Here is a 27,544-nt window from a genome sequence, read left to right as displayed (position 1 = left end):
ACATCCCGAAATTCGAAAAAAAATTCCCGGATTCCAAAAGGGTCAATCCCAAAATCCCAAGCTTTAAAACACCCGACCCCGGAGTCCCGATAAAGGTCCTATCCCCCCTCTTTGATGATAACTATAAATGCTGATGGCGTCGATTTAAAAGTCAATTAAACTCAAACATTTAGTGTTAAATAGAAATTAAAAAAAAAAAAAGATTGCAAAATTTTTCTTTTCATCCGATATTTTCTTTAGATTTATAAAAATTGAAAAATATTATAGCATGATTTGGTTTATTCGTTGCAGTTAATTTCCAATCTGGTATAGACATTATGTGTCTTAATACCTAAATTAAATTGAGGTTCTTTTCAATAAAAGGAATAAAAGTGTTTTTTAATGAGAGACTGAAAAATATACTGTGGCTGCATTTATATTAATGAGATACAAATTTTCTTGGAATTGTGGATAGGGGAAAACTAGGAATTTAAAACAGTTTTTTTACTCTAAAGAAAATCAATTTTTTGGGCTCTATAATAGAAGCAAATAATAAAATCACAAGTTTAGGTGTCCTCAAAATGGATTTTATTTCTCCAATCACCAACATTGATGCCAACGAAAATAAATAGTTTCACATCACATATTAAAGATATTTCATGAATCATTGTGTGAATAAGCATGTTTTCCAAAAAAAAATCGTTTTAATGATTGTGATTTTTTATTATTACTTATGCACAGTGAGTGTTATTTTAGGAAATTAATTTCCTTAATGAACTATGTTTATAGATATATGTATATATTTACAGTGAGCAGAATAACAAAACCAGTTATCGTGGGACCTACAAATCAGACAGTCCAAGCCGGGAGTGATGCTAGGTTTGAATGTAAAGTGTTGAGAAATGACCTACAGCACCATACACAATGGTTACAACACTATACAGTCAATGGTTCCTATAGAGACGATGAAGGCCAGCCATATGTCAACATTATACAGGTAAATATAAATAAGATGAAATAAAAAGATTCATAAGACATTTTAAAATTTTCATTTTTGCAAGCTGTTTTAGAATTTTAAATATCTTGTTGGATACTGTCTGATTTGCTGGTCCCACAATTACTGGTTTTTATATAAAAAAAAAATAGAAAAAAAGCGGCAGCATTCTGTAAATTACTGATTTTTGAAAATCTATCTTCATTAGGAAATATATAAAAAAAAAAAATATGCCTAAGGCTTTTTTTTCATTAATCGGGAAAAATTGGTGCTCAAAGAGATCCGAAAATATATAACAAAAAAAAAATAAAAAAATTACATGCATGACTGATCCCAAATGACTTAAGAAAAGAATGTGATTTTAATCATTGTCTAGTGTATTTAAATTGTTAATTTACTTTTTTAGTTTCTTGATAATTTTTCGTCTTAATAACTTTTTTTATTTGACCTTTTAATGTTTCTAATATAATATGTATTTGAAATACTTTTTTCATTATAATCGTAATTATGGCTTGTAAACTAAAAAAAATACTTATATGTAAATACAGGATCAAAAACATGATTTTTTGACTCTTTATTTATGTTTATAAATGATTTGAATGGTTAAAGTGTTATCACATAGTGAATGTATTAAGACTTAAGTTTGGCAGAGTGGTTTCAGCAAAACTGTTATAATGTATGAAACAGCTATTGAATAATTAATAACTAATAACTTTTTCAAAACATTGTTTTTTCTATATATTCCTTAGGCTTATAGCTCTTAGGATTATGACGGTTATGACAAAATCTCATTCTTTGTTTTAAAAAGCTTTTGTTAACAAAATATTTTCTTATGCTGTTTATGTGTTTCATTTGAATTTTAAGCAATCCATTTTTAGAATATATCCGTAAGTCAACCAGAAATACTGATAATAAAGAATGTAACTAAAGACAATGCTGGATGGTATACTTGTTTGGTTTCTAATCCACTTGGTAGAGATTATCAGAGTGTTTGGCTAGTAGTAATAGGTAAAGGCTTAGGTTAGAATGTAAAATGTTTTGTTTCTCATCATAAAATATTCGTAAAACAATCATTAATAAGTAGTCAGTGATTATCGATGTTGATACAATTTTTATACGACCGCAAAAATTGAAAATAGTTTGGTCGTATATTGGTATCACGTTGGCGTCGTCGTCTGTCGTCGTCCTCATCGTCATCGTCCGATGACATTTTGTTTACGCACTCTAACTTTAGTAAAAGTAAATTAAAATCTATGAAATTTAAAAACAAGGTTTATGACCATAAAAGGAAGGTTGGGATTGATTTTGGGTGTTTTGGTCCCAACAGTTAAGGAATTGGGGGCCAAAAAGGGCCTAAATAAGCATTTTTCTTGATTTTCGCACAATAACTTTAGTATAAGTAAACAGAAATCTATGAAATTTTAACATAACGTCTATGACCACAGAAGGAAGGTTGGGATTGATTTTGGGAGTTTAAGTCCCAACAGTTTAGGAATTAGGGGCCAAAAACAGGTCCCAAATAAGCATTTTTCTTGGTTTTTGCACAATAACTTTAGTATAAGTAAATAGAAATCTATGAAATTTTAACACAAGGTTTAGGACCACAAAAGGCAGGTTTGGATGATATTAGGAGTTTTGGTCCCAACGAATTAGGGGCCAAAAGGGTCCAAAATTAAACTGTGTTTGATTTCATCAAAAATGAATTATTGGGGTTCTTTGATATGCCAAATCTAGCCGTGTATTCAGATTCTTAATTTTTATACGACCGCAAATTTTGAAAAAAATTTCGTCGTATATTGCTATCACGTTGGCGTCGGCGTCGTCGTCGTCGTCGTCGTCGTCGTCGTCCGGGTCCGGCGTCCGAATACTTTTAGTTTTCGCACTCTCACTGTAGTAAAAGTGAATAGAAATCTATGAAATTTTAACACAAGGTTTATGACCATAAAAGGAAGGTTGGTATTGATTTTGGGAGTTTTGGTCACAACATTTTAGGAATTAGGGGCCAAAAAGGGCCCAAATAAGCATTTTCTTGGTTTTCGCACCATAACTTTAGTTTAAGTTAATAGAAATCTATGAAATTTTGACACAAGGTTTATGACCACAAAAGAAAGATTGGGATTGATTTTGGGAGTTTTGGTTTCAATAGTTTAGGAATAAGGGGCCAATAAAGGGCCCAAATAAGCATTTTTCTTGGTTTTTGCACAATAACCTTAGGTTAAGTAAATAGAAATCTATGAAATTTAAACACAATGTTTATGACCACAAAAGGAAGGTTGGTATTGATTTTGGGAGTTTAGGACCCAACAGTTTAGGAATTAGGGGCCAAAAAGGGACCCAAATAAGCATTTTTCTTGGTTTTCGCACCATAACGTTAGTATAAGTAAATACAAATCTATGAAATTTAAACACAAGGCTTATGACCATAAAAGGAAGGTTGGTATTGATTTTGGAAGTTTTGGTCCCAACAGTTTAGGAAAAAGGGGCCCAAAGGGTCCAAAATTAAACTTTGTTTGATTTCATCAAAATTGAATAATTGGGGTTCTTTGATATGCCGAATCTAACTGTATATGTAGATTCTCAACTTTTGGTCCCGTTTTCAAATTGGTCTACATTAAGGTCCAAAGGGTCCAAAATTAAACTTAGTTTGATTTTGACAAAAAATGAATCGGTTGGGTTCTTTGATATGTTGAATCTAAAAATGTACTTAGATTCTTGATTATTGAAGTTTTTTGGTCCAGTTTTCAAATTGGTCTACATTAAGGTCCAAAGGGTCCAAAATTAAACTTTGTTTGATTTCATCAAAAATTGAATCCTTGGGGTTCTTTGATATGCCAAATCTAACTGTGTATGTAGATTCTTCATTTTTGGTCCTGTTTTCAAATTTCAAATTCTACATTAAAGTCCAAAGGGTCCAAAATTAAACTAAGTTTGATTTTAACAAAAATTGAATTCTTGGGCCTCTTTGATATGCTGAATCTAAACATGTACTTAGATTTTTGATTATGGGCCCAGTTTTCAAGTTGGTCCAAATCAGGATCTAAAATTATTATATTAAGTATTGTGCAATAGCAAGTCTTTTCAATTGCACAGTATTGTGCAATGGCAAGAAATATCTAATTGCACAATATTGTGAAATAACAAATTTTTTTTTAATTAGAGTTATCTTTCTTTGTCCAGAATAGTAAGCAAGAAAAATATCCTATTGCACAATATTGTGCAATAGCAAGAATTTTTTTTAATTGGAGTTATCTTTCTTTGTCCAGAATCAACTTAAATCTTTGTTATATACAATATACAATGTATATACACTTTTTACTACCAACTGATAAATTTAAATAATCTTTACCATTCAGTGATAACAAGCAGTTTTTTTACATCTTAATATTTTATGATGTATTTAAATGAGTAGTTATTGTTGCAAACTCCATTAGAAATTTGAATTGATATCAGTTTTGAAAAGGGGAAACGGGGATGTGAAAAAAAAGGGGGGGGGATAAATTTTTCTCATTTCAGATTTCATAAATAAAAAGAAAATTTCTTCAAACATTTTTTTGAGAGGATTAATATTCAACAGCATAGTGAATTGCTCAAAGGCAAAAAAAACCTTTTAAGTTCATTAGACCACATTCATTCTGTGTCAGAAACCTATGCTGTGTCAACTATTTAATTTTAGATTTAAAAAGTTTGAAGAAGAAATCTTTAATTGATTTGTAAAATCTTGGCATTTGTTTTGTGTAAAAAAAAACCATGTAATGTCAAAAATTTGATCACAATCCAAATTCAGAGCTGTATCATGCTTGAATGTTTTGTCCATACTTGCCCCAACTGTTCAGGGTTCGACCTCTGCGGTCGTATAAAGATGCGCCCTGCGGAGCACCTGGTTTTTTTATTAACTGCAACAAATAAAGAGAAAAAAAATACATAGAAAGCACTGAAAATTCATTGAAAATGGGAGATAACTCTTCATTTTATACAAAATTTTGTTGCATTGTTAGTGAACTTTAAAATCATTTTCTGAGCCATCCACTGTTGATTCAAAAATATCTTTGACATATATATCCTTTCTATGATATAAACATTGCATTGGAACCAAAAATTTAGTGGGAAAAAAATTATGTTGTACCACCCATATCATAGGATTTGCCTGATATTTACTTGGACAGCCTCTTAAATGATTCTTTGATGATTTATTTTCCCCACTGTATTCAGGTAAATTTGTTTCCAGTACACATATTCATTATGTATCTGTATGTTGTTAATGGCATACGATACAGTTTTGAATCCATAATGAAATTTTGATGAAAATTTGCAAATAGGCTATTTTTTTCCTGCTCAAATCAAACATGTAATAAAAAATATACCTTCATGTGCTACTATTTGAGTAAACTGAGATTGAAATTTCAGATATTTGCTAAAAATTCGGATTTGTGGATGTATTTTTCCTTCTGACAGAAATGCATAACTTTTTTGTTTTAAAATATAAACACGAGCTATTTTATTTAAATTATTCATAATTTCTCTTTTTTATAAGTATCCTATAAATTTATGAATTTTTTGTTTAGAAATAACTAAAACTTGTCAAATATTAATCAATGTAGAAAAAAGCGGTTTTTTTTTGCTGTTTATTTAACAAATTAAAAAAATTGCATAATGTCATTTTAATGAAAATTGGTACAAATAATCTTCATACGTTATCTAACCAAATGTCATTTTAAAAAAGAGGGGTCCATGAACTCGTGCCAAAGTTAAATTAGTTTGAAAGATAAAAATCAGTCGAAAAATGCATCTTTTCCTAATAAGTCACAGTTTGAAGCCGTGAAAATAACATTATATGTTAGCAGCATCGTTTCCTCCACTGTAACTGTATGGTATGCCCTTAATACCAATACTAGCTTTAATGATGTGAACTTTTCAAATTATATCACAAATTTAGGTTTAACGAAGATGTCAATGTTGAGGAGTGTGGTAGTCTAAAACCAATATTTTCTTAAATTAAAGTTTTGGTTTAAATGTAGTTCACCATGAAATCATATTCACATTTGTATGTAACTTTTTTTACGCTTGTTTATTTTATGATTTGAACTTTAAAAAATTGCTAAAGGTTTTGAGTAAAGCTGTACATAGTTTCCTAGGCATACATGTTCTTGTTTTCTGTTAGTTTCCAAATACATCTGCAAGTGTTCTCCAGAGTACTTCAAAAAATAATTAAAAATCGTTGGTTCTTTCATTAATGACCAATAACCTTCTTGGCAGATTATAGGAAAATGATTTGAATTGCTGTAGACTATTGAAGGATTTAAAACCCTTCTCCATTTGTTACACTTGGTTATTTTTATGTTTCAGAGGGAAGTGGAATAGTAAGACCCGCTCCTCGGCAGCAAGTAAGTCACTACAGCCTACAAAAATTCACAATTAAAAGATGTACCAAGGAATAATTTATTTTGGGGATTTTTCCAAAGTCTAGATAAAAGGCCATGGAAAAATTTGCACTTGGGAGGAATATATAAAGTCCTTAACCATATAAATCACAAAAAATGGTTTCCAAAAAATTATAATGAATCCACAATATATTATCCTAAATAAACTTTGTTTTTTAGGGTAGATAGACTATTGAATGTATTTAAATATACAGTAAATATTAAATTTATATTCCAATGATATTATTATATATATGTAAACATAGGTTTAGTTTTTTAATACTAGTAGTTAATTCTATAAAATGAATGCATATTCATAAAACTTATATTGATGCAAAATATTTCGCAATACCATATGGTTAAATGATATGTGTATCTTTACAGACCTGTCCTATATGTTACAAAAGTATGGACACTACAACTAAAATCTTCAACTCCATGGTTTGTGGATCACAGAAAAGTAAGTTTTTTAGGAACCAATATTTTTGAAGTAATGAGTAAATTGGTAGATTCAATTGTGTTCATGATTGACAATGAAAGTTACTTATGGATAACTTTGTTGATTTGAGTAAAATATGCTACTTCAGTTATACGGTAAATTCAGAAATTATCGTGTGCATTTATTATTGCGATTTTGTCATTTTAAACTTAAATGCGATTTTAATATTTACAATTTTTAGGAAAATCCTGTTTAATTCATATAAAATATTTAAGGAATGACTGTAACATTTTTTCTGTCTATGAAGAAATAACATAAAAAAATATGGACACTGAATTCCATTTTAAACCGTAGAAAACCATGAAAAAACATTGATGACGTCACGGTCACATGAATAAATTATGTCTTTGGGCTGATAACAAAATAATGTCAGCCAATCAGAAGACGCGTTACATTCAAAATTAAATTATTTCAAAATGCGAGTTTAAATTATTGTGTTTACAACTCTGTCGCATTTTTCGCAATAATGAAAACCTCGCAATAATTTCTGAATTTACAGTATTTAGAGTTTTAATGAGATTATTATATACTGATTTAGTGTTTAGAACAAATTGCAGATATGCTTATTTTACATATGATTCATTTAATAGATCACCAGTAGCACAAGTGTAAGCTGTTTCTTTTAGTTTGAGTCAGACCATTTGTAAACTTTATTTTCTACTTTCTGCCTCTGTCATAGGGGAGGGGCATTAAGTTTTACTGTTTTTCATCTGTTGGTTGGTCCGTCGGTCTGTCTACATGTATGTACATCTCAAAATTGTTTTTCATTCTCTAAATTTAGTTTGCCTTGACCAAATGTTATGAAACATATACAATGCTAATGACCACAAAACACAGATTGTTTGAATTTTGGTGGTGTCCTTGAGTTGTGGCCCTTTAAAACGTTATATGAGAGAGGGGGCATCATGACACAGTACCAATTTATTTTGATTACCTTTTCTTAATCCGGAAAACTTGAAACCCTTGTAGCAGTCAAACTCAAAATGACTGAATTTTCATCTTCAATTATAACAGTTTAATGAAAATCTATTAACAATTTTCTAATAATCTTTTTTTTCCAGCAATTGATTACATTTTCTTTCTTTGGTCTCTAGATTTTTCACCAGCAGGTATTAGTACAATACATGTGTGTAACCTTCTTTTGTTATATAAGTTTCAAGTACAAGTATTCTCGGGTTGTGTAACCTTCTTTTGTTATATAAGTTTCAAGTACAAGTATTCTCGGGTTGTGTAACCTTCTTTTGTTATATAAGTTTCAAGTACAAGTATTCTCGGGTTGTGTAACCTTCTTTTGTTATATAAGTTTCAAGTACAAGTATTCTCGGGTTGTGTAACCTTCTTTTGTTATATCAGTTTCAAGTACAAGTATTCTCGGGTTGTGTAACCTTCTTTTGTTATATAAGTTTCAAGTACAAGTATTCTCGGGTTGTGTAACCTTCTTTTGTTATACAAGTTTCAAGTACAAGTATTCTCGGGTTGTGCAACCTTCTTTTGTTATATCAGTTTCAAGTACAGTATTCTCGGGTTGTGCAACCTTCTTTTGTTATATAAGTTTCAAGTACAAGTATTCTCGGGTTGTGCAACCTTCTTTTGTTATATAAGTTTCAAGTACAAGTATTCTCGGGTTGTGTAACCTTCTTTTGTTATATAAGTTTCAAGTACAAGTATTCTCGGGGTGTGTAACCTTCTTTTGTTATATAAGTTTCAAGTACAAGTATTCTCGGGGTGTGTAACCTTCTTTTGTTATATAAGTTTCAAGTACAAGTATTCTCGGGTTGTGTAACCTTCTTTTGTTATATAAGTTTCAAGTACAAGTATTCTCGGGTTGTGTAACCTTCTTTTGTTATATAAGTTTCAAGTACAAGTATTCTCGGGTTGTGCAACCTTCTTTTGTTATATCAGTTTCAAGTACAAGTATTCTCGGGTTGTGTAACCTTCTTTTGTTATATAAGTTTCAAGTACAGTATTCTCGGGTTGTGCAACTTTCTTTTGTTATATCAGTTTCAAGTACAAGTATTCTCGGGTTGTGTAACCTTCTTTTGTTATATAAGTTTCAAGTACAAGTATTCTCGGGTTGTGCAACCTTCTTTTGTTATATCAGTTTCAAGTACAAGTATTCTCGGGTTGTGTAACCTTCTTTTGTTATATAAGTTTCAAGTACAGTATTCTCGGGTTGTGCAACTTTCTTTTGTTATATCAGTTTCAAGTACAAGTATTCTCGGGTTGTGTAACCTTCTTTTGTTATATAAGTTTCAAGTACAAGTATTCTCGGGTTGTGTAACCTTCTTTTGTTATATAAGTTTCAAGTACAAGTATTCTCGGGTTGTGCAACCTTCTTTTGTTATATAAGTTTCAAGTACAAGTATTCTCGGGTTGTGCAACTTTCTTTTGTTATATCAGTTTCAAGTACAAGTATTCTCGGGTTGTGTAACCTTCTTTTGTTATATAAGTTTCAAGTACAAGTATTCTCGGGTTGTGCAACCTTCTTTTGTTATATAAGTTTCAAGTACAAGTATTCTCGGGTTGTGCAACCTTCTTTTGTTATATAAGTTTCAAGTACAAGTATTCTCGGGTTGTGCAACCTTCTTTTGTTATATAAGTTTCAAGTACAAGTATTCTCGGGTTGTGCAACCTTCTTTTGTTATATAAGTTTCAAGTACAAGTATTCTCGGGTTGTGCAACCTTCTTTTGTTATATAAGTTTCAAGTACAAGTATTCTCGGGTTGTGCAACCTTCTTTTGTTATATAAGTTTCAAGTACAAGTATTCTCGGGTTGTGCAACCTTCTTTTGTTATATAAGTTTCAAGTACAAGTATTCTCGGGTTGTGTAACCTTCTTTTGTTATATAAGTTTCAAGTACAAGTATTCTCGGGTTGTGTAACCTTGTTTTGTTATATAAGTTTCAAGTACAAGTATTCTCGGGTTGTGCAACCTTCTTTTGTTATATCAGTTTCAAGTACAAGTATTCTCGGGTTGTGTAACCTTCTTTTGTTATATAAGTTTCAAGTACAGTATTCTCGGGTTGTGCAACTTTCTTTTGTTATATCAGTTTCAAGTACAAGTATTCTCGGGTTGTGTAACCTTCTTTTGTTATATAAGTTTCAAGTACAAGTATTCTCGGGTTGTGTAACCTTCTTTTGTTATATAAGTTTCAAGTACAAGTATTCTCGGGTTGTGCAACCTTCTTTTGTTATATAAGTTTCAAGTACAAGTATTCTCGGGTTGTGCAACTTTCTTTTGTTATATCAGTTTCAAGTACAAGTATTCTCGGGTTGTGTAACCTTCTTTTGTTATATAAGTTTCAAGTACAAGTATTCTCGGGTTGTGCAACCTTCTTTTGTTATATAAGTTTCAAGTACAAGTATTCTCGGGTTGTGCAACCTTCTTTTGTTATATAAGTTTCAAGTACAAGTATTCTCGGGTTGTGCAACCTTCTTTTGTTATATAAGTTTCAAGTACAAGTATTCTCGGGTTGTGCAACCTTCTTTTGTTATATAAGTTTCAAGTACAAGTATTCTCGGGTTGTGCAACCTTCTTTTGTTATATAAGTTTCAAGTACAAGTATTCTCGGGTTGTGCAACCTTCTTTTGTTATATAAGTTTCAAGTACAAGTATTCTCGGGTTGTGCAACCTTCTTTTGTTATATAAGTTTCAAGTACAAGTATTCTCGGGTTGTGCAACCTTCTTTTGTTATATCAGTTTCAAGTACAGTATTCTCGGGTTGTGCAACCTTCTTTTGTTATATAAGTTTCAAGTACAAGTATTCTCGGGTTGTGCAACCTTCTTTTGTTATATAAGTTTCAAGTACAAGTATTCTCGGGTTGTGCAACCTTCTTTTGTTATATAAGTTTCAAGTACAAGTATTCTCGGGTTGTGCAACCTTCTTTTGTTATATCAGTTTCAAGTACAGTATTCTCGGGTTGTGCAACCTTCTTTTGTTATATAAGTTTCATGTACAGTATTCTCGGGTTGTGCAACCTTCTTTTGTTATATAAGTTTCAAGTACAAGTATTCTCGGGTTGTGCAACCTTCTTTTGTTATATCAGTTTCATGTACAGTATTCTCGGGTTGTGCAACTTTCTTTTGTTATATCAGTTTCAAGTACAAGTATTCTCGGGTTGTGTAACCTTCTTTTGTTATATAAGTTTCAAGTACAAGTATTCTCGGGTTGTGCAACCTTCTTTTGTTATATAAGTTTCAAGTACAAGTATTCTCGGGTTGTGCAACCTTCTTTTGTTATATAAGTTTCAAGTACAAGTATTCTCGGGTTGTGCAACCTTCTTTTGTTATATCAGTTTCAAGTACAGTATTCTCGGGTTGTGCAACCTTCTTTTGTTATATAAGTTTCAAGTACAAGTATTCTCGGGTTGTGCAACCTTCTTTTGTTATATAAGTTTCAAGTACAAGTATTCTCGGGTTGTGCAACCTTCTTTTGTTATATAAGTTTCAAGTACAAGTATTCTCGGGTTGTGCAACCTTCTTTTGTTATATCAGTTTCAAGTACAGTATTCTCGGGTTGTGCAACCTTCTTTTGTTATATAAGTTTCATGTACAGTATTCTCGGGTTGTGCAACCTTCTTTTGTTATATAAGTTTCAAGTACAAGTATTCTCGGGTTGTGCAACCTTCTTTTGTTATATCAGTTTCATGTACAGTATTCTCGGGTTGTGCAACTTTCTTTTGTTATATCAGTTTCAAGTACAAGTATTCTCGGGTTGTGCAACCTTCTTTTGTTATATAAGTTTCAAGTACAAGTATTCTCGGGTTGTGCAACCTTCTTTTGTTATATAAGTTTCAAGTACAAGTATTCTCGGGTTGTGCAACCTTCTTTTGTTATATAAGTTTCAAGTACAAGTATTCTCGGGTTGTGTAACCTTCTTTTGTTATATAAGTTTCAAGTACAAGTATTCTCGGGTTGTGCAACCTTCTTTTGTTATATAAGTTTCAAGTACAAGTATTCTCGGGTTGTGCAACCTTCTTTTGTTATATCAGTTTCATGTACAGTATTCTCGGGTTGTGCAACTTTCTTTTGTTATATCAGTTTCAAGTACAAGTATTCTCGAGTTGTGCAACCTTCTTTTGTTATATAAGTTTCAAGTACAAGTATTCTCGGGTTGTGCAACCTTCTTTTGTTATATAAGTTTCAAGTACAAGTATTCTCGGGTTGTGCAACCTTCTTTTGTTATATAAGTTTCAAGTACAAGTATTCTCGGGTTGTGTAACCTTCTTTTGTTATATAAGTTTCAAGTACAAGTATTCTCGGGTTGTGCAACCTTCTTTTGTTATATAAGTTTCAAGTACAAGTATTCTCGGGTTGTGCAACCTTCTTTTGTTATATCAGTTTCAAGTACAGTATTCTCGGGTTGTGCAACCTTCTTTTGTTATATAAGTTTCATGTACAGTATTCTCGGGTTGTGCAACCTTCTTTTGTTATATAAGTTTCAAGTACAAGTATTCTCGGGTTGTGCAACCTTCTTTTGTTATATCAGTTTCATGTACAGTATTCTCGGGTTGTGCAACTTTCTTTTGTTATATCAGTTTCAAGTACAAGTATTCTCGGGTTGTGCAACCTTCTTTTGTTATATAAGTTTCAAGTACAAGTATTCTCGGGTTGTGCAACCTTCTTTTGTTATATAAGTTTCAAGTACAAGTATTCTCGGGTTGTGCAACCTTCTTTTGTTATATAAGTTTCAAGTACAAGTATTCTCGGGTTGTGCAACCTTCTTTTGTTATATCAGTTTCAAGTACAGTATTCTCGGGTTGTGCAACTTTCTTTTGTTATATCAGTTTCAAGTACAAGTATTCTCGGGTTGTGCAACCTTCTTTTGTTATATCAGTTTCAAGTACAGTATTCTCGGGTTGTGCAACTTTCTTTTGTTATATCAGTTTCAAGTACAAGTATTCTCGGGTTGTGCAACCTTCTTTTGTTATATAAGTTTCAAGTACAAGTATTCTCGGGTTGTGCAACCTTCTTTTGTTATATAAGTTTCAAGTACAAGTATTCTCGGGTTGTGCAACCTTCTTTTGTTATATAAGTTTCAAGTACAAGTATTCTCAGGTTGTGCAAACTTCTTTTGTTATATAAGTTTCAAGTACAAGTATTTTCGGGTTGTGCAACCTTCTTTTGTTATATAAGTTTCAAGTACAAGTATTCTCGGGTTGTGCAACCTTCTTTTGTTATATAAGTTTCAAGTACAAGTATTCTCGGGTTGAATTTAAATTACACAAATGTACTAACTATCCGAAACCTTTTTTTTAGTATACAAAGTGCAAACAGGTCGAAGAGGAAAATATTCATTGAAAGTTTTTGCCAATGTCAGAACAAAGAAGAAGGAGGCAGTTAAGAAGTTTGTAAAGAAGTCTTATAACTCAGATTGTACCTGTGACTTACTGAATGGTCAAAAGGGTAAGTACTGGTAGACGGTCAGTTTCCTATGGCCACAATGTCTGGACAAAGGATTGATCAAATATGTCCGTTTGTATTAAACCCTTTAAATTTTTAGGTTTATATGTCACACCATCAGATTGAGGGCTTAAAGTTGTTGTGAAAGATATTTAAAAAGAACTTAACTACCCTAAAAAAACAAACTTAACTAACTACTGTAAATTCAGAAATTATTGCGTGCATTTATTATTGCGACTTTGTCATTTTAGACTTGAATGCGATTTAAATATTTACGATTTTGAGAAAAATCCTGTTAAATTCATATAAATTATTTCAAAATGCGAGTTTAAATTATTGCGTTTACAACTCAGTCGCATTTTTCGCAATAATAAAAACCTCGCATTAATTTCTGAATTTACAGTAACCTAAAAAAAAAAAACTTAACTAACTAACCTAAAAAAAAAACTTAACTAATTAAAAATAAGAACTTAACAAACTAATGTTATCTCCAAGTATCGTTTAGCCAATATTTTGTCATATTAATTGTAAGAGTGGTTGAAAAATCCCCAGAAAAAGATTACTACAATATTGATTTGCATAAAATAGACATGGGAGTTGATTTATAACCTTACCTTTATTTATAACCTTACCTTGATTAGTCAGATACATGGTAAATTTTGATAAAGAACTTAAAATTTGTCTAATCAAAATTGTCTCTTCTAAGAATATCCAAGAATGAGAGAAAAAGGGATGCTAATTAGGGTTTAACCTTGTTTTCTGTTTGCATAAGCATTTTATAAGAAGATAGGAAAGTCGCATGTTGTATAAAACAGGACTTATGATCTGATGTTTTTGTCTGACATTTTGAGTTAACCCTAACTATATTTTCTATGTTTCATTAACTTAAGGGTGCTTAGTTGAAAAATATGTACTTTACACACAAGATGAAGGGTGTATTATGTGCTCATGGCACAGCTGTTTTTTTATATTAAAAAAAACCAGTTTTCAAGTCTATCAAACAAGTAGTATCCTATAATTTGTGTTATCTTCTCCTACAATTTTCAACCCAGATCCCTGTTGAGGATTTTTTCCCCTACTTTGTCCAGGTTTTGGAACTTTTTCATCAAAATTTATGAAGAAGGGTTCAATTTTTTACTTTTTGAGTTTTCTACATTCTTCTTTAATTAGTCACAAATATTGAAACCCTGCAGCCATTTGAGACTTTACCCCACTGCTTTCCATATGATCTTGATATGGTAATTATCATTCTTTTTCTCTTTTTTTTTTAGGTAAAGTTTTGGTATTTTCAGAACGAGATCCCTTGGATATTGATGCAAGAACATTAATGATAAATGGCTCTAGCAAAATCGTCAAAGTCAGCAAAGCTTTAGAGAAGGCAGTTTGGCGTCTTGTTAGAAAGAAAAAATGTAGATAAACAATCAGATTCTGCCAGTCAGAATTCTATTTTTATAACTTTTTTAAGAAGAAAATGATATTTTTGTATTTTATGTATATTTTTATAATCATTGTACATTTAGAAATCCATTTTAAAAAGTTTGTCATGTAGCAAATAAAAGGGTTGTTCTATTTCCATCTGCCTTTTTAGCTCACCTGGCCCGAAGGGCCAAGTGAGCTATTCCCATCACTTTGCGTCCGGCGTCCGTCGTCGTCCGTCGTCGTCCGTCGTCGTTAACTTTTACAAAAATCTTCTCCTCTGAAACTACTGGGCCAAATCAAACCAAACTTGGCCACAATCATCATTGGGGTATCTAGTTTAAAAAATGTGTGGCGTGACCCGGTCAACCAACCAAGATGGCCGCCACAGCTAAAAATAGAACATAGGGGTAAAATGCAGTTTTTGGCTTATAACTCAAAAACCAAAGCATTTAGAGCAAATCTGACATGGGGTAAAAATGTTTATCAGGTCAAGATCTATCTGCCCTGAAATTTTCAGATGAATCGGTCAATCGGTTGTTGGGTTGCTGCCCCTGAATTGGTAATTTTGAGGAAATTTTGCTGTTTTTGGTTATTATCTTGAATATTATTATAGATAGAGGTAAACTGTAAACAGCAATAATGTTCAGCAAAGTAAGATCTACAAATAAGTCAACATGACCAAAATGGTCAGTTGACCCGTTTAGGAGTTATTGCCCTTTATAGTCAATTTTTAACCATTTTTCGTTAATTAAAGTAATCTTTTACAAAAATCTTCTCCTCTGAAACTACTGGGCCAAATTAATCCAAACTTGGCCACAATCATCTTTGGGGTATCTAGTTTAAAAAATGTGTGGCATGAATTGGTCAACCAACCAAGATGGCCGCCACGGCTAAAAATAGAACAAAGGGGTAAAATGCAGTTTTTGGCTTATAACTCAAAAACCAAAGCATTTTGAGGAAATCTGACATGGGATAAAAATGTTTATCAGGTCAAGATCTATCTGCCCTGAAATTTTCAGATGAATCGGTCAATCGGTTGTTGGGTTGCTGCCCCTGAATTGGTAATTTTGAGGAAATTTTGCTGTTTTTGGTTATTATCTTGAATATTATTATAGATAGAGATAAACTGTAAACAGCAATAATGTTCAGCAAAGTAAGATCTACAAATAAGTCAACATGACCAAAATGGTCAGTTGACCCGTTTAGGAGTTATTGCCCTTTATAGTCAATTTTTAACCATTTTTCGTAAATTAAAGTAATCTTTTACAAAAATCTTCTCCTCTGAAACTACTGGGCCAAATTAATCCAAACTTGGCCACAATCATCTTTGGGGTATTTAGTTTAAAAAATGTGTGGCATGACCTGGTCAACCAACCAAGATGGCCGCCACCGCTAAAAATAGAACATAGGGGTAAAATGCAGTTTTTGGCTTATAACTCAAAAACCAAAGCATTTTGAGGAAATCTGACATGGAATAAAAATGTTTATCAGGTCAAGATCTATCTGCCCTGAAATTTTCAGATGAATCGGTCAATCGGTTGTTGGGTTGCTGCCCCTGAATTGGTAATTTTGAGGAAATTTTGCTGTTTTTGGTTATTATCTTGAATATTATTATAGATAGAGGTAAACTGTAAACAGCAATAATGTTCAGCAAAGTAAGATCTACAAATAAGTCAACATGACCAAAATGGTCAGTTGACCCGTTTAGGAGTTATTGCCCTTTATAGTCAATTTTTAACCATTTTTCGTTAATTAAAGTAATCTTTTACAAAAATCTTCTCCTCTGAAACTACTGGGCCAAATTAATCCAAACTTGGCCACAATCATCTTTGGGGTATCTAGTTTAAAAAATGTGTGGCATGAATTGGTCAACCAACCAAGATGGCCGCCACGGCTAAAAATAGAACAAAGGGGTAAAATGCAGTTTTTGGCTTATAACTCAAAAACCAAAGCATTTTGAGGAAATCTGACATGGGATAAAAATGTTTATCAGGTCAAGATCTATCTGCCCTGAAATTTTCAGATGAATCGGTCAATCGGTTGTTGGGTTGCTGCCCCTGAATTGGTAATTTTGAGGAAATTTTGCTGTTTTTGGTTATTATCTTGAATATTATTATAGATAGAGATAAACTGTAAACAGCAATAATGTTCAGCAAAGTAAGATCTACAAATAAGTCAACATGACCAAAATGGTCAGTTGACCCGTTTAGGAGTTATTGCCCTTTTTAGTCAATTTTTAACCATTTTTCGTAAATTAAAGTAATCTTTTACAAAAATCTTCTCCTCTGAAACTACTGGGCCAAATTAATCCAAACTTGGCCACAATCATCTTTGGGGTATTTAGTTTAAAAAATGTGTGGCATGACCTGGTCAACCAACCAAGATGGCCGCCACCGCTAAAAATAGAACATAGGGGTAAAATGCAGTTTTTGGCTTATAACTCAAAAACCAAAGCATTTTGAGGAAATCTGACATGGAATAAAAATGTTTATCAGGTCAAGATCTATCTGCCCTGAAATTTTCAGATGAATCGGTCAATCGGTTGTTGGGTTGCTGCCCCTGAATTGGTAATTTTGAGGAAATTTTGCTGTTTTTGGTTATTATCTTGAATATTATTATAGATAGAGGTAAACTGTAAACAGCAATAATGTTCAGCAAAGTAAGATCTACAAATAAGTCAACATGACCAAAATGGTCAGTTGACCCGTTTAGGAGTTATTGCCCTTTATAGTCAATTTTTAACCATTTTTCGTAAATTAAAGTAATCTTTTACAAAAATCTTCTCCTCTGAAACTACTGGGCCAAATTAATCCAAACTTGGCCACAATCATCTTTGGGGTATTTAGTTTAAAAAATGTGTGGCATGACCTGGTCAACCAACCAAGATGGCCGCCACCGCTAAAAATAGAACATAGGGGTAAAATGCAGTTTTTGGCTTATAACTCAAAAACCAAAGCATTTTGAGGAAATCTGACATGGAATAAAAATGTTTATCAGGTCAAGATCTATCTGCCCTGAAATTTTCAGATGAATCGGTCAATCGGTTGTTGGGTTGCTGCCCCTGAATTGGTAATTTTGAGGAAATTTTGCTGTTTTTGGTTATTATCTTGAATATTATTATAGATAGAGGTAAACTGTAAACAGCAATAATGTTCAGCAAAGTAAGATCTACAAATAAGTCAACATGACCAAAATGGTCAGTTGACCCGTTTAGGAGTTATTGCCCTTTATAGTCAATTTTTAACCATTTTTCGTTAATTAAAGTAATCTTTTACAAAAATCTTCTCCTCTGAAACTACTGGGCCAAATTAATCCAAACTTGGCCACAATCATCTTTGGGGTATCTAGTTTAAAAAATGTGTGGCATGAATTGGTCAACCAACCAAGATGGCCGCCACGGCTAAAAATAGAACAAAGGGGTAAAATGCAGTTTTTGGCTTATAACTCAAAAACCAAAGCATTTTGAGGAAATCTGACATGGGATAAAAATGTTTATCAGGTCAAGATCTATCTGCCCTGAAATTTTCAGATGAATCGGTCAATCGGTTGTTGGGTTGCTGCCCCTGAATTGGTAATTTTGAGGAAATTTTGCTGTTTTTGGTTATTATCTTGAATATTATTATAGATAGAGATAAACTGTAAACAGCAATAATGTTCAGCAAAGTAAGATCTACAAATAAGTCAACATGACCAAAATGGTCAGTTGACCCGTTTAGGAGTTATTGCCCTTTATAGTCAATTTTTAACCATTTTTCGTAAATTAAAGTAATCTTTTACAAAAATCTTCTCCTCTGAAACTACTGGGCCAAATTAATCCAAACTTGGCCACAATCATCTTTGGGGTATCTAGTTTAAAAAATGTGTGGCATGACCTGGTCAACCAACCAAGATGGCCGCCACCGCTAAAAATAGAACATAGGGGTAAAATGCAGTTTTTGGCTTATAACTCAAAAACCAAAGCATTTTGAGGAAATCTGACATGGAATAAAAATGTTTATCAGGTCAAGATCTATCTGCCCTGAAATTTTCAGATGAATCGGTCAATCGGTTGTTGGGTTGCTGCCCCTGAGTTGGTAATTTTGAGGAAATTTTGCTGTTTTTGGTTATTATCTTGAATATTATTATAGATAGAGATAAATTGTAAACAGCAATAATGTTCAGCAAAGTAAGATCTACAAATAAGTCAACATGACCAAAATGGTCAGTTGACCCCTTAAGGAGTTATTGCCCTTTATAGTCAATTTTTAACAATTTTCATTAATTTGGTAAATTTATGTAAATTTTTACCAAATATAGTTCTCTGTTACTAATGGGCAAAGTTCATTATAGATATAATTGTAAGAAGCAAAATCGTTCAGTAAAGAAAGAACTTCAAACACATCACCATCACCAAAATACAATTTTGTCATGAATCCATTTGTGTCCTTTGTTTAATATGCACATAGACCAAGGTGAGCGACACAGGCTCTTTAGAGCCTCTAGTTATTATCAAAAAAATAAAATTGATAAATTTATTTGGAAAATCATTACTTAACAATATATCTTAACACAACAAAGCAATAATTTGTAAAACAGCTTTTTTCTTTAATTAAAAATAGTAACATCATCAGTAACAAGAAATGATATTCATGACCTCTGTGAAGCTATAACATTAATTTGTACATCCAAAGTATGGTGAGTTTGAGCAAAAATTTCATTTTTTACCTTCAGACAAAAGAGCTTTTTCAATGCTGTCTGTATGTGTTGATTAAAAACTGCATAAATAATAGGGTTACACAACAAATGTACCCATGCAATATAAACAGTAACTAGGTGTATTCTGATGTCATACTTAACGGCATCTGGGTCTGTTCCTTGTACGAAAATGAAAGGTAAATACAAAACTCCAAACGTTGTCAAGATAAAGATGATCATGAATGGCATTCTTTTAGGCCGTCTGCTAGCATGAGTATCACTAACCTTGTTTAGCTTATTACGAGTGGAATTCACTTTACAGATTATTCCTACGTAACAGAAAACTAAAGGTGGCGCTGTACTTCCAACAGAGAAGTAGGCAATGAATTTTGAAAAGCTGTCTCCGTATAAAAATGGCTGACATAGAAATCGGTTTTTATCATAAATCATTTTGCCCCATATTTCAGTTGTTGGAAGCAAAAATAGCAGAAAGTATAAAAGCCAAGATAGGAATAACATTATTAAAACATTGCTTCGTTTTCCGTAAATAGCATTATACTTTTCCATGTACACTATTAAACAGTAACGATTAAACGAAATTAAACAAAGGGCAGTTAACTCTGCTCCCGAAATTGTGTAAGTTATAAATCCAAAAGCCCTGCAAACCATAGGATTCAATGAATCACTGTTGTAAATTGTAAATGAATTATAAGCGATGTAAGCCACAGAAAATCCACTCGAAATGCAGTATAACACAGAAAGATTAACAATGAACACAATTACTGTTTGTTTGTATAGTCTGTACCTTAGGATTGCTAGTAAAATTATCAAATTCAGAATGATGCCGAAAATAGAAACAATTGTTGCTAGAACATTGTGAATCAGTCGAACATCCCTCGGTATTGTTTCTGAAGAGGAATTATTACTCATAACTTTACTATGAGTTCGAGATAATAAATCCAAATAAATTAATCTGAAGTTTAAGTACAAGAATTTAAAATTTTACTCAGTATTACAGAAATAAAATCCTGTCATTAGATATATGATAGTTTTTCTCTAATTGCTTTGTGTCAATTTCCATTTTCTGTACTATCCAATAATGTTCAGGTAAGTTGGTGATTTGATCATAGAGAAATGTTCTATATTCCATTTTTAGCAGGTGAAAAATACATCAACTTGTCCACCTATATGAAATATTTGAGTAATGTCTTATGTTGATTTGTATGTTTTAACTGCATATTTGTGATGTCTCTTTCACGATGAATAGTTGGCTTTGAAGTATATCCATTTGCTCTTAACACTAATGCAACAGTAATCCATGCTGCTGATTTACTGTTATTTCCTGTCCTTAGCTAGTTTTTGTCATTAATTAAGACAAACTATAATGTTTAATGCAATATTTAACTGAATTCCCCTTTTTGCTATTCTATAATTATCAATAATGGGATCACATTTTAACATTTTGTTTCTCCACTATGGTATTCCACAAAACTATAATGTTTAATACAATTCATTCAATGAAATCACTTTTTACAATCATTCTGCAGAAATTCTATGATTAACAATACTGGAATTACATGTATGAATTTAAATCACATTTTAATTGTTTCTCCGCATAGGTATATCACGGAACTTCAATATCTCCATGATTTTAAAGATTTTGTAATTTGGCTATAATCTAAATGATCTCTAACAAAATTCAATCAATTCATTTAGCTAAAATTTTACATATATTATTAATTTATTTCTAGGTAATTAACATGATTCCTATATGAGCTAGCAGAACACTATGCACAGCAGGTGTCCTAAAGTTATATTGCCCATATTTTTCAATTTTCTCAGTAATTAACATGATTCCTATATAAAGAAGTGGAAGGGTAGGCACAACAGGTGTCGTAAAGTTATATTACCGATATTTTCTGAGGTCTCTCAATTCCATAGTTAGTTAACATGTTTTTTTCTCCTAATAACTTCATTAGTTTATTAATCTAAAAATTTGTCATTCATTTCTGATAAATTAACGGATTCCTAATAAAAAGCTTACTTTATTTCACTTATGATATCTTTAATTACTTTTTGTGTGTTTTTTTTTTAAATAATGCCATATAATCAATAAATGGTTACCATTATAGCTATTGAGGTATAAATATACAGCTTTCCAAAAAAAAAAATAGATTTCAAAGAACTTCCATTATTCCTTTTTTCTTCTTTTCAAAAATACTTTGAAAAGATCATTGTAAATTTTTCAAATTTTTATCATGAAATTGAGTGTCAAATCCATTCTTTCAAGTGTCAAATGGCAACTGACATCTGCTTTACACAAATGAAAAAACACTTTTAATTGATTCTCAGAAAGAAAAAAATCTTTGGATTAATTTTTTTCACAAAGAATAAAATGAACTTTTCAATAATTTTTTATAAATATCTTTTAATGGAAAAAGTGTTACAGGAGCTTTATTTCAGATTAATATGAATACGTCTACAAGATTGTTATATGTATTTCAAAATTCAGATTAAGTGGTAAAACAGTATTTTATTATAAAATAATTTAACTAGAACTCTACCATAATGTTTATACTAAAATAAGGAGATGTGGTACGATACCTTATTACTGGTATGTAAAAGAGGGACGAAAGATACCAGAGGCACAGTCAAACTCATAAATCGAAAATAAACTGACAACGTCATGGCTAAAAATAAAAAAGACAAACTAATTATTAGCTATTAAAGGTTCCTTCAGCATAACATTGTCCTGAATATGCATGAGATATTTGCCACTGGACGTTAAGCAACCAACAATCAAAAGGCATAACAAATTGTAAAACAATTCTATGAGGAGAACCAATGAATTGACTTGTGTGAAAAAACAAATAAGGGCAGACAGGAACCAAAGAGTGAACTATATTGTACTAATGTAGTTTATAATACATTGCTGTTATTATTCAAAAATGAATTATTTTTATAGTGTAGATTAGACACTTAGACATTGGTATTCGTTAATTAGTTTGCATATCTTCAATATGAAAAATTATGAGGCAATGTGGAATGTTTTGCCAATGAGATAACTATCCACCAAAGTTCAAATGAAGAGGATGTAAGCAATTATAGGCAACAGTACTTGTGCCTTCAACAATGAGAAAAATTAATACCTAGAGTTGGCTATAAAAGGGCTAACATGAAAAATATGAAATGATTCAATTGAGAAAACTTATGTCCTAATTTATAACAAAACAATTAACGAGAAACAAATAGTACATACATGAACCAATGACAACCACCAAACTACAAGCTCATGACATGGGACAGGCACATAAAGAATGTGATAGGGTTAAACATGTTTGTGAGCACTCAACCCTCCCCTAACCTGGGACAGTGTTGTAACAGCACAACATAAGAACAAACTATAAAAATCTATATAAGCAATTTTAAGAGATCTTTAATATTTAAAAATCTTGTGTAACAACTAGTTCAAATAGAATGGAAACATAATGTTAATACAATGATGAATTCTGCCATAGCATATCCTTGAAAGCTTATGGCAGATGTAATTTGCCAATGTTGACAAAGGGTAACTTAGCAACACATTTTACACAAAGGAATGTGAAAGAAAAATACATATTAGTTTTTAGCTCACCTGTCCCGAAGGGACAAGTGAGCTTATGCCATCACTTGGCGTCCGTCGTCGTCCGTCGTCTGTCGTCCGTCGTCTGTCGTAAACTATTTCAAGAATCTTCTCCTCTGAAACTACTGGGCCAAATACTTTCAAACTTTAAATGAATGTTCCTTAGGGTATCTAATTTATAAATTGTATCCGAAGTTTTGATCTATCAACAAACATGGTCGCCATTGCTAAAAATAGAACATAGGGGTCAAATGCAGTTTTTGGCTTATAACACAAAAACCAAAGCATTTAGAGCAAATCTGACATGGGGTAATATTGTTTATCAGGTCAAGATCTATCTGCCCTGAAATTTTCAGATGAATCAGACAACCCGTTGTTGGGTTGCTGCCCCTGAATTGGTAATTTTAAGGAAATTTTGCTGTTTTTGGTTATTATCTTGAATATTATTATAGATAGAGATAAACTGTAAACAGGAATAATAATCAGCAAAGTAAGATTTACAAATAAGTCAACTTGACGGAAATGGTCAGTTGACCCTTTTAGGAGTTATTGCCCTTTATAGTCAATTTTTAACCATTTTTCGTAAATCTTAGTAATCTTTTACAAAAATCTTCTCCTCTGAAACTACTGGGCCAAATACTTCCAAACTTTAATTGAATGTTCCTTAGGGTATCTAGTTTGTAAATTGTATCCGAAGTTATGATCTATCAACAAACATGGTCGCCATTGCTAAAAATAGAACATAGGGGTCAAATGCAGTTTTTGGCTTATAACTCAAAAACCAAAGCATTTAGAGCAAATCTGAAGTTGGGTAATATTGTTTATCAGGTCAAGATCTATCTGCCCTGAAATTTTCAGATGAATCAGACAACCTATTGTTGGGTTGCTGCCCCTGAATTGGTAATTTTAAGGAAATTTTGCTGTTTTTGGTTATTATCTTGAATATTATTATAGATAGAGATAAACTGTAAACAGGAATAATAATCAGCAAAGTAAGATTTACAAATAAGTCAACTTGACGGAAATGGTCAGTTGACCCTTTTAGGAGTTATTGCCCTTTATAGTCAATTTTTAACCATTTTTCGTAAATCTTAGTAATCTTTTACAAAAATCTTCTCCTCTGAAACTACTGGGCCAAATACTTCCAAACTTTAACCGAATGTTCCTTAGGATATCTAGTTTGTAAATTGTATCCGAAGTTATGATCTATCAACAAACATGGTCGCCATTGCTAAAAATAGAACATAGGGGTCAAATGCAGTTTTTGGCTTATAACTCAAAAACCAAAGCATTTAGAGCAAATCTGACGTTGGGTAATATTGTTTATCAGGTCAATTTCTATCTGCCCTGAAATTTTCAGATGAATCAGACAACCTGTTGTTGGGTTGCTGCCCCTGAATTGATAATTTTAAGGAAATTTTGCTGTTTTTGTTTATTATCTTGAATATAATTATAGATAGAAATAAACTGTAAACAGCAATAATGTTCAGCAAAGTAAGATCTTCAATTAAGTCAATTTGACCAAAACTATCAATTGACCCCTTAAGGAGTTATTGCCCTTTAAAGACTTTTTTGACAATTTGTTCATCATGTTGACTTACTTTAAAAAATCTTCTCCTTTGAAACTGCTGTATCAATTTCAGCCAAACTTAGGCTAAATGAGTTTCAGAGTATCTAGTATAAATTTTATATTTTATTTCCTTGTATGTCAAGAAACATAGCTCCTATGGCTAAAATAGAACATAGGAGAAAATGATTATTTTTTTTTGGCTTTTGAAGAAAATAGGACGATCCAAAAAACATTTAAATAAATTGAAAAGCCAAAATAATCATTGATGAGAGATTTAACCAAAAGAATTAAGGTGAGCGATTCATGCAGGCTCTTGAGAGCCTCTTGTTTTTTTTGTCACAAGTACTTATACATGTTATATGAACAGTCACAAGTCTAATTCTTTTTTTTATCAATTATTGAATTACTACATTTTTAAAATCTAACATTTTTTAAAGGGTTGTAAAAATTTTGTATAGGTCTTTTTTTAAATCCCAATTTATATTTTATGATTTTTATTTCCATTTTATATGACTTAAGAAAGAAATTATCCAAGAAAAGTCCAGTTACATATTTCTATTGGAAAAATTTATTGATTTATGACTAAAATATTGGAAATGACTTGATATGTGTTATTATGAAAAAATATTGTACATTTTTCTAGTCTTATAATATCTAGTCAAATTTAGCATTCTGCACAAATAATACTCAAGTTTTCAGATATTTTGTTGTTGTTGATATTATGCATCTAACAATAAAAGTTATGTACCACTGCAAATTCTTTCCATTAATTACAAGTGGGTACTTAATATAGTTGAGCAACAGAATAAAATGGACAGACATTTCCATATACAATATGTGTACATGTATGAAAATAATTTTGGTTTGGTAAAATATACTTTATATGATAAATATGACTACTAAGATCAAATATGTATGATTGTAACTTCATGTTGTCTTTCTGTACAATTCTCATGTATATCATTTTACCCAATTGAACAACCAAATGATATTTTCATTAAATAAGTGAATCTCATTAGTGTTTCTTTTTTATATTGTATGTCTATTGCCTATTCCAAAGTAAACCTATTTCATAAATATTTTATTCTATTTCATAAATATACATTTTTTCTTTCTTTCACAAAATGCCTATTGGATGGCGAAACATAGCCTTAGGTGTTGCTTTTCCTGTGGTGATGGCAGCGTCACCAACTGTCAAGTTTTCTACTAAGTCAGTGAAAGATCCATTATATTTCTATACAGTAGCATTACTATAATATAATATTATATCAGTTTGATGACTATTTAGAGACCCCCCCCCCCCTTCCCAGTCAGGATCTAATGACTGAATTAATTTCATGGAAGGTTTTAAAAAAAAATATTCATTTGCTTTGGAATCTTTGTTGATTCTTAAATCAATGATTTTAAAAGATTTAAGTTAAGATTTTTCAAATTGGTATTACCAGGGGGAAAAAATATGCCTGGTTCAAATAGTTCATGCAGTTGTAGAGAATAAGGTTAAAATATTTAAAATATCATATCCATTAGGTTATATGGAATCTTGAAAATAATTCTCTGTGCTCTTCAAAACTAAAAGATATGATATGTGTAGTCATTTTGTAACTACAGACATCCAAGATAAAAAAGGATGAAATTTATAGTTTTTTATTGAATAAACTCTACAGAGAACAATAACTAGTATTTATTCAATTCTCTTTTCAAAATTTTAATAGACAGGTAAACACCAGCTTATACTAGGAAATGATTTTTCTCCAGCTTTCTGTGGTGATCCGTTTGTGGTGGGTTTTTTTAACAAACTTTTCAGTAGCTTATTATTTCTGAAGGATGAAGACCTGAATCCTTCATACTTTGTATATAGATGCCTTATGTTATGAAGTTTCTATCTGTCATTAGTCGATTGTTCTTGACCTCATTTTCATGGTTCATTGACTACTTAAAAAAAAGGTTAAGATTTTTACTATTCTTAATTTCTCTCTTATTAGATTGATAAATTGATTGGTGTTGCTTTACACCACATGAGCACTAAAAGGCTATATCGCGGCGAGAGCTTATTCAAATATTTTTTACAATTTACAGTATAGTTTTAAAATCAGACAAAAGGTCCTTCAATAAACTTATTATAAGTAATAGGATAACTATATTTGGTATTTGTGTACTTTGAAGGTCCCTCATGCCTGTCAGACAGTTTTCTCCTGACCTCTACCTCATTTCATGGATCATTGAACAAGGTAAAGTTTTTGTGGTCTAGTCCATATCACAGAAGCTATAACCAATAGTCTACTATATTTGGTGTATGTAATGATTGTAGCAATTTGTAGGTGTACATGTCCAACTGACCTTGACCTCATTTTCATGGTTCAGTGAACAAAGTTTGTTTTATGGACGTCAAGTTGGTTACCTATTCCCTATTCCCTATTCGTTACCTATTCCCTATTCCCTATTCGTTACCTATTCGTTACCTATTCCCTATTCCCTATTCGTTACCTATTCGTTACCTATTCCCTATTCCCTATTCGTTACCTATTCGTTACCTATTCCCTATTCCCTATTCGTTACCTATTCGTTACCTATTCCCTATTCCCTATTCGTTACCTATTCGTTACCTATTCCCTATTCCCTATTCGTTACCTATTCGTTACTTATTCCCTATTCCCTATCGTTACCTATGCGTTACTTATTCGATTTTTAATATCCTTCCCCCTTTTTAATTAATTATTATTCTTCTTCTTCCTCTTCTTCCTCTTCTTCCTCTTCTTCTTCCGCCACTTTAAAAATGAACTTGTCCGCAGCATTTCTCCAAAACTGCTTGTCAGATTTACTTAGGGTTTCATAAAATGTTAGACTAATATGTCTAGGTGAGCCATCAATCGCTCATTTGTGCATTGGGGTCTATTAAGGGGTATTTTGGGGAGGCAGACAGAAGGGAGGGGTTTACTATAGAACCCTATGGGATTTTATTTTCTAAAAT

General features: G+C 31.7%; 2 protein-coding genes across 4 annotated transcripts in view; one reads left to right on the top strand and one right to left on the bottom strand.

The window, feature by feature from the left end:
• Positions 1–25,591, top strand: part of LOC139520448 (fibroblast growth factor receptor 3-like) — a 60,973-nt gene extending 35,382 nt beyond the window's left edge. The window contains exons 8-14 of one of the 3 annotated variants that reach the window (XR_011663889.1): positions 789–976; positions 1,852–1,981; positions 6,317–6,354; positions 6,775–6,850; positions 13,148–13,294; positions 14,563–14,869; positions 24,897–25,591. Coding sequence is in view for 2 of the 3 variants with exons in the window: in XM_071313056.1 (XP_071169157.1) it covers positions 789–976; positions 1,852–1,993; positions 6,317–6,354; positions 6,775–6,850; positions 13,148–13,294; positions 14,563–14,708 (737 nt within the window). In the remaining variant the exon portion in view is untranslated. Of the gene's footprint in view, positions 1–788; positions 977–1,851; positions 1,994–6,316; positions 6,355–6,774; positions 6,851–13,147; positions 13,295–14,562; positions 14,870–24,896 lie in introns of those variants that run through there. The other 2 variants (XM_071313056.1, XM_071313057.1) reach the window with 2 other exon arrangements.
• Positions 19,337–20,384, bottom strand: LOC139521512 (protein trapped in endoderm-1-like). The gene has a single exon (XM_071314988.1). It carries the CDS (start codon positions 20,312–20,314, stop codon positions 19,337–19,339), a length of 978 nt encoding a protein of 325 aa, XP_071171089.1. The 5' UTR covers positions 20,315–20,384.
• Positions 25,592–27,544: the final 1,953 nt, after the last annotated feature.

Source organism: Mytilus edulis, chromosome 4 (genome assembly GCF_963676685.1).
Source record: "Mytilus edulis chromosome 4, xbMytEdul2.2, whole genome shotgun sequence".
Taxonomy (NCBI): domain Eukaryota; kingdom Metazoa; phylum Mollusca; class Bivalvia; order Mytilida; family Mytilidae; genus Mytilus; species Mytilus edulis.
This window is presented reverse-complemented; position numbering and strand designations above follow the sequence as displayed.

Excerpts from the sequence above, each read along its gene's own strand:
- LOC139521512 (XM_071314988.1), bottom strand. The coding sequence starts at position 20,314 with ATGAGTAATAATTCCTCTTCAGAAACAATACCGAGGGATGTTCGACTG.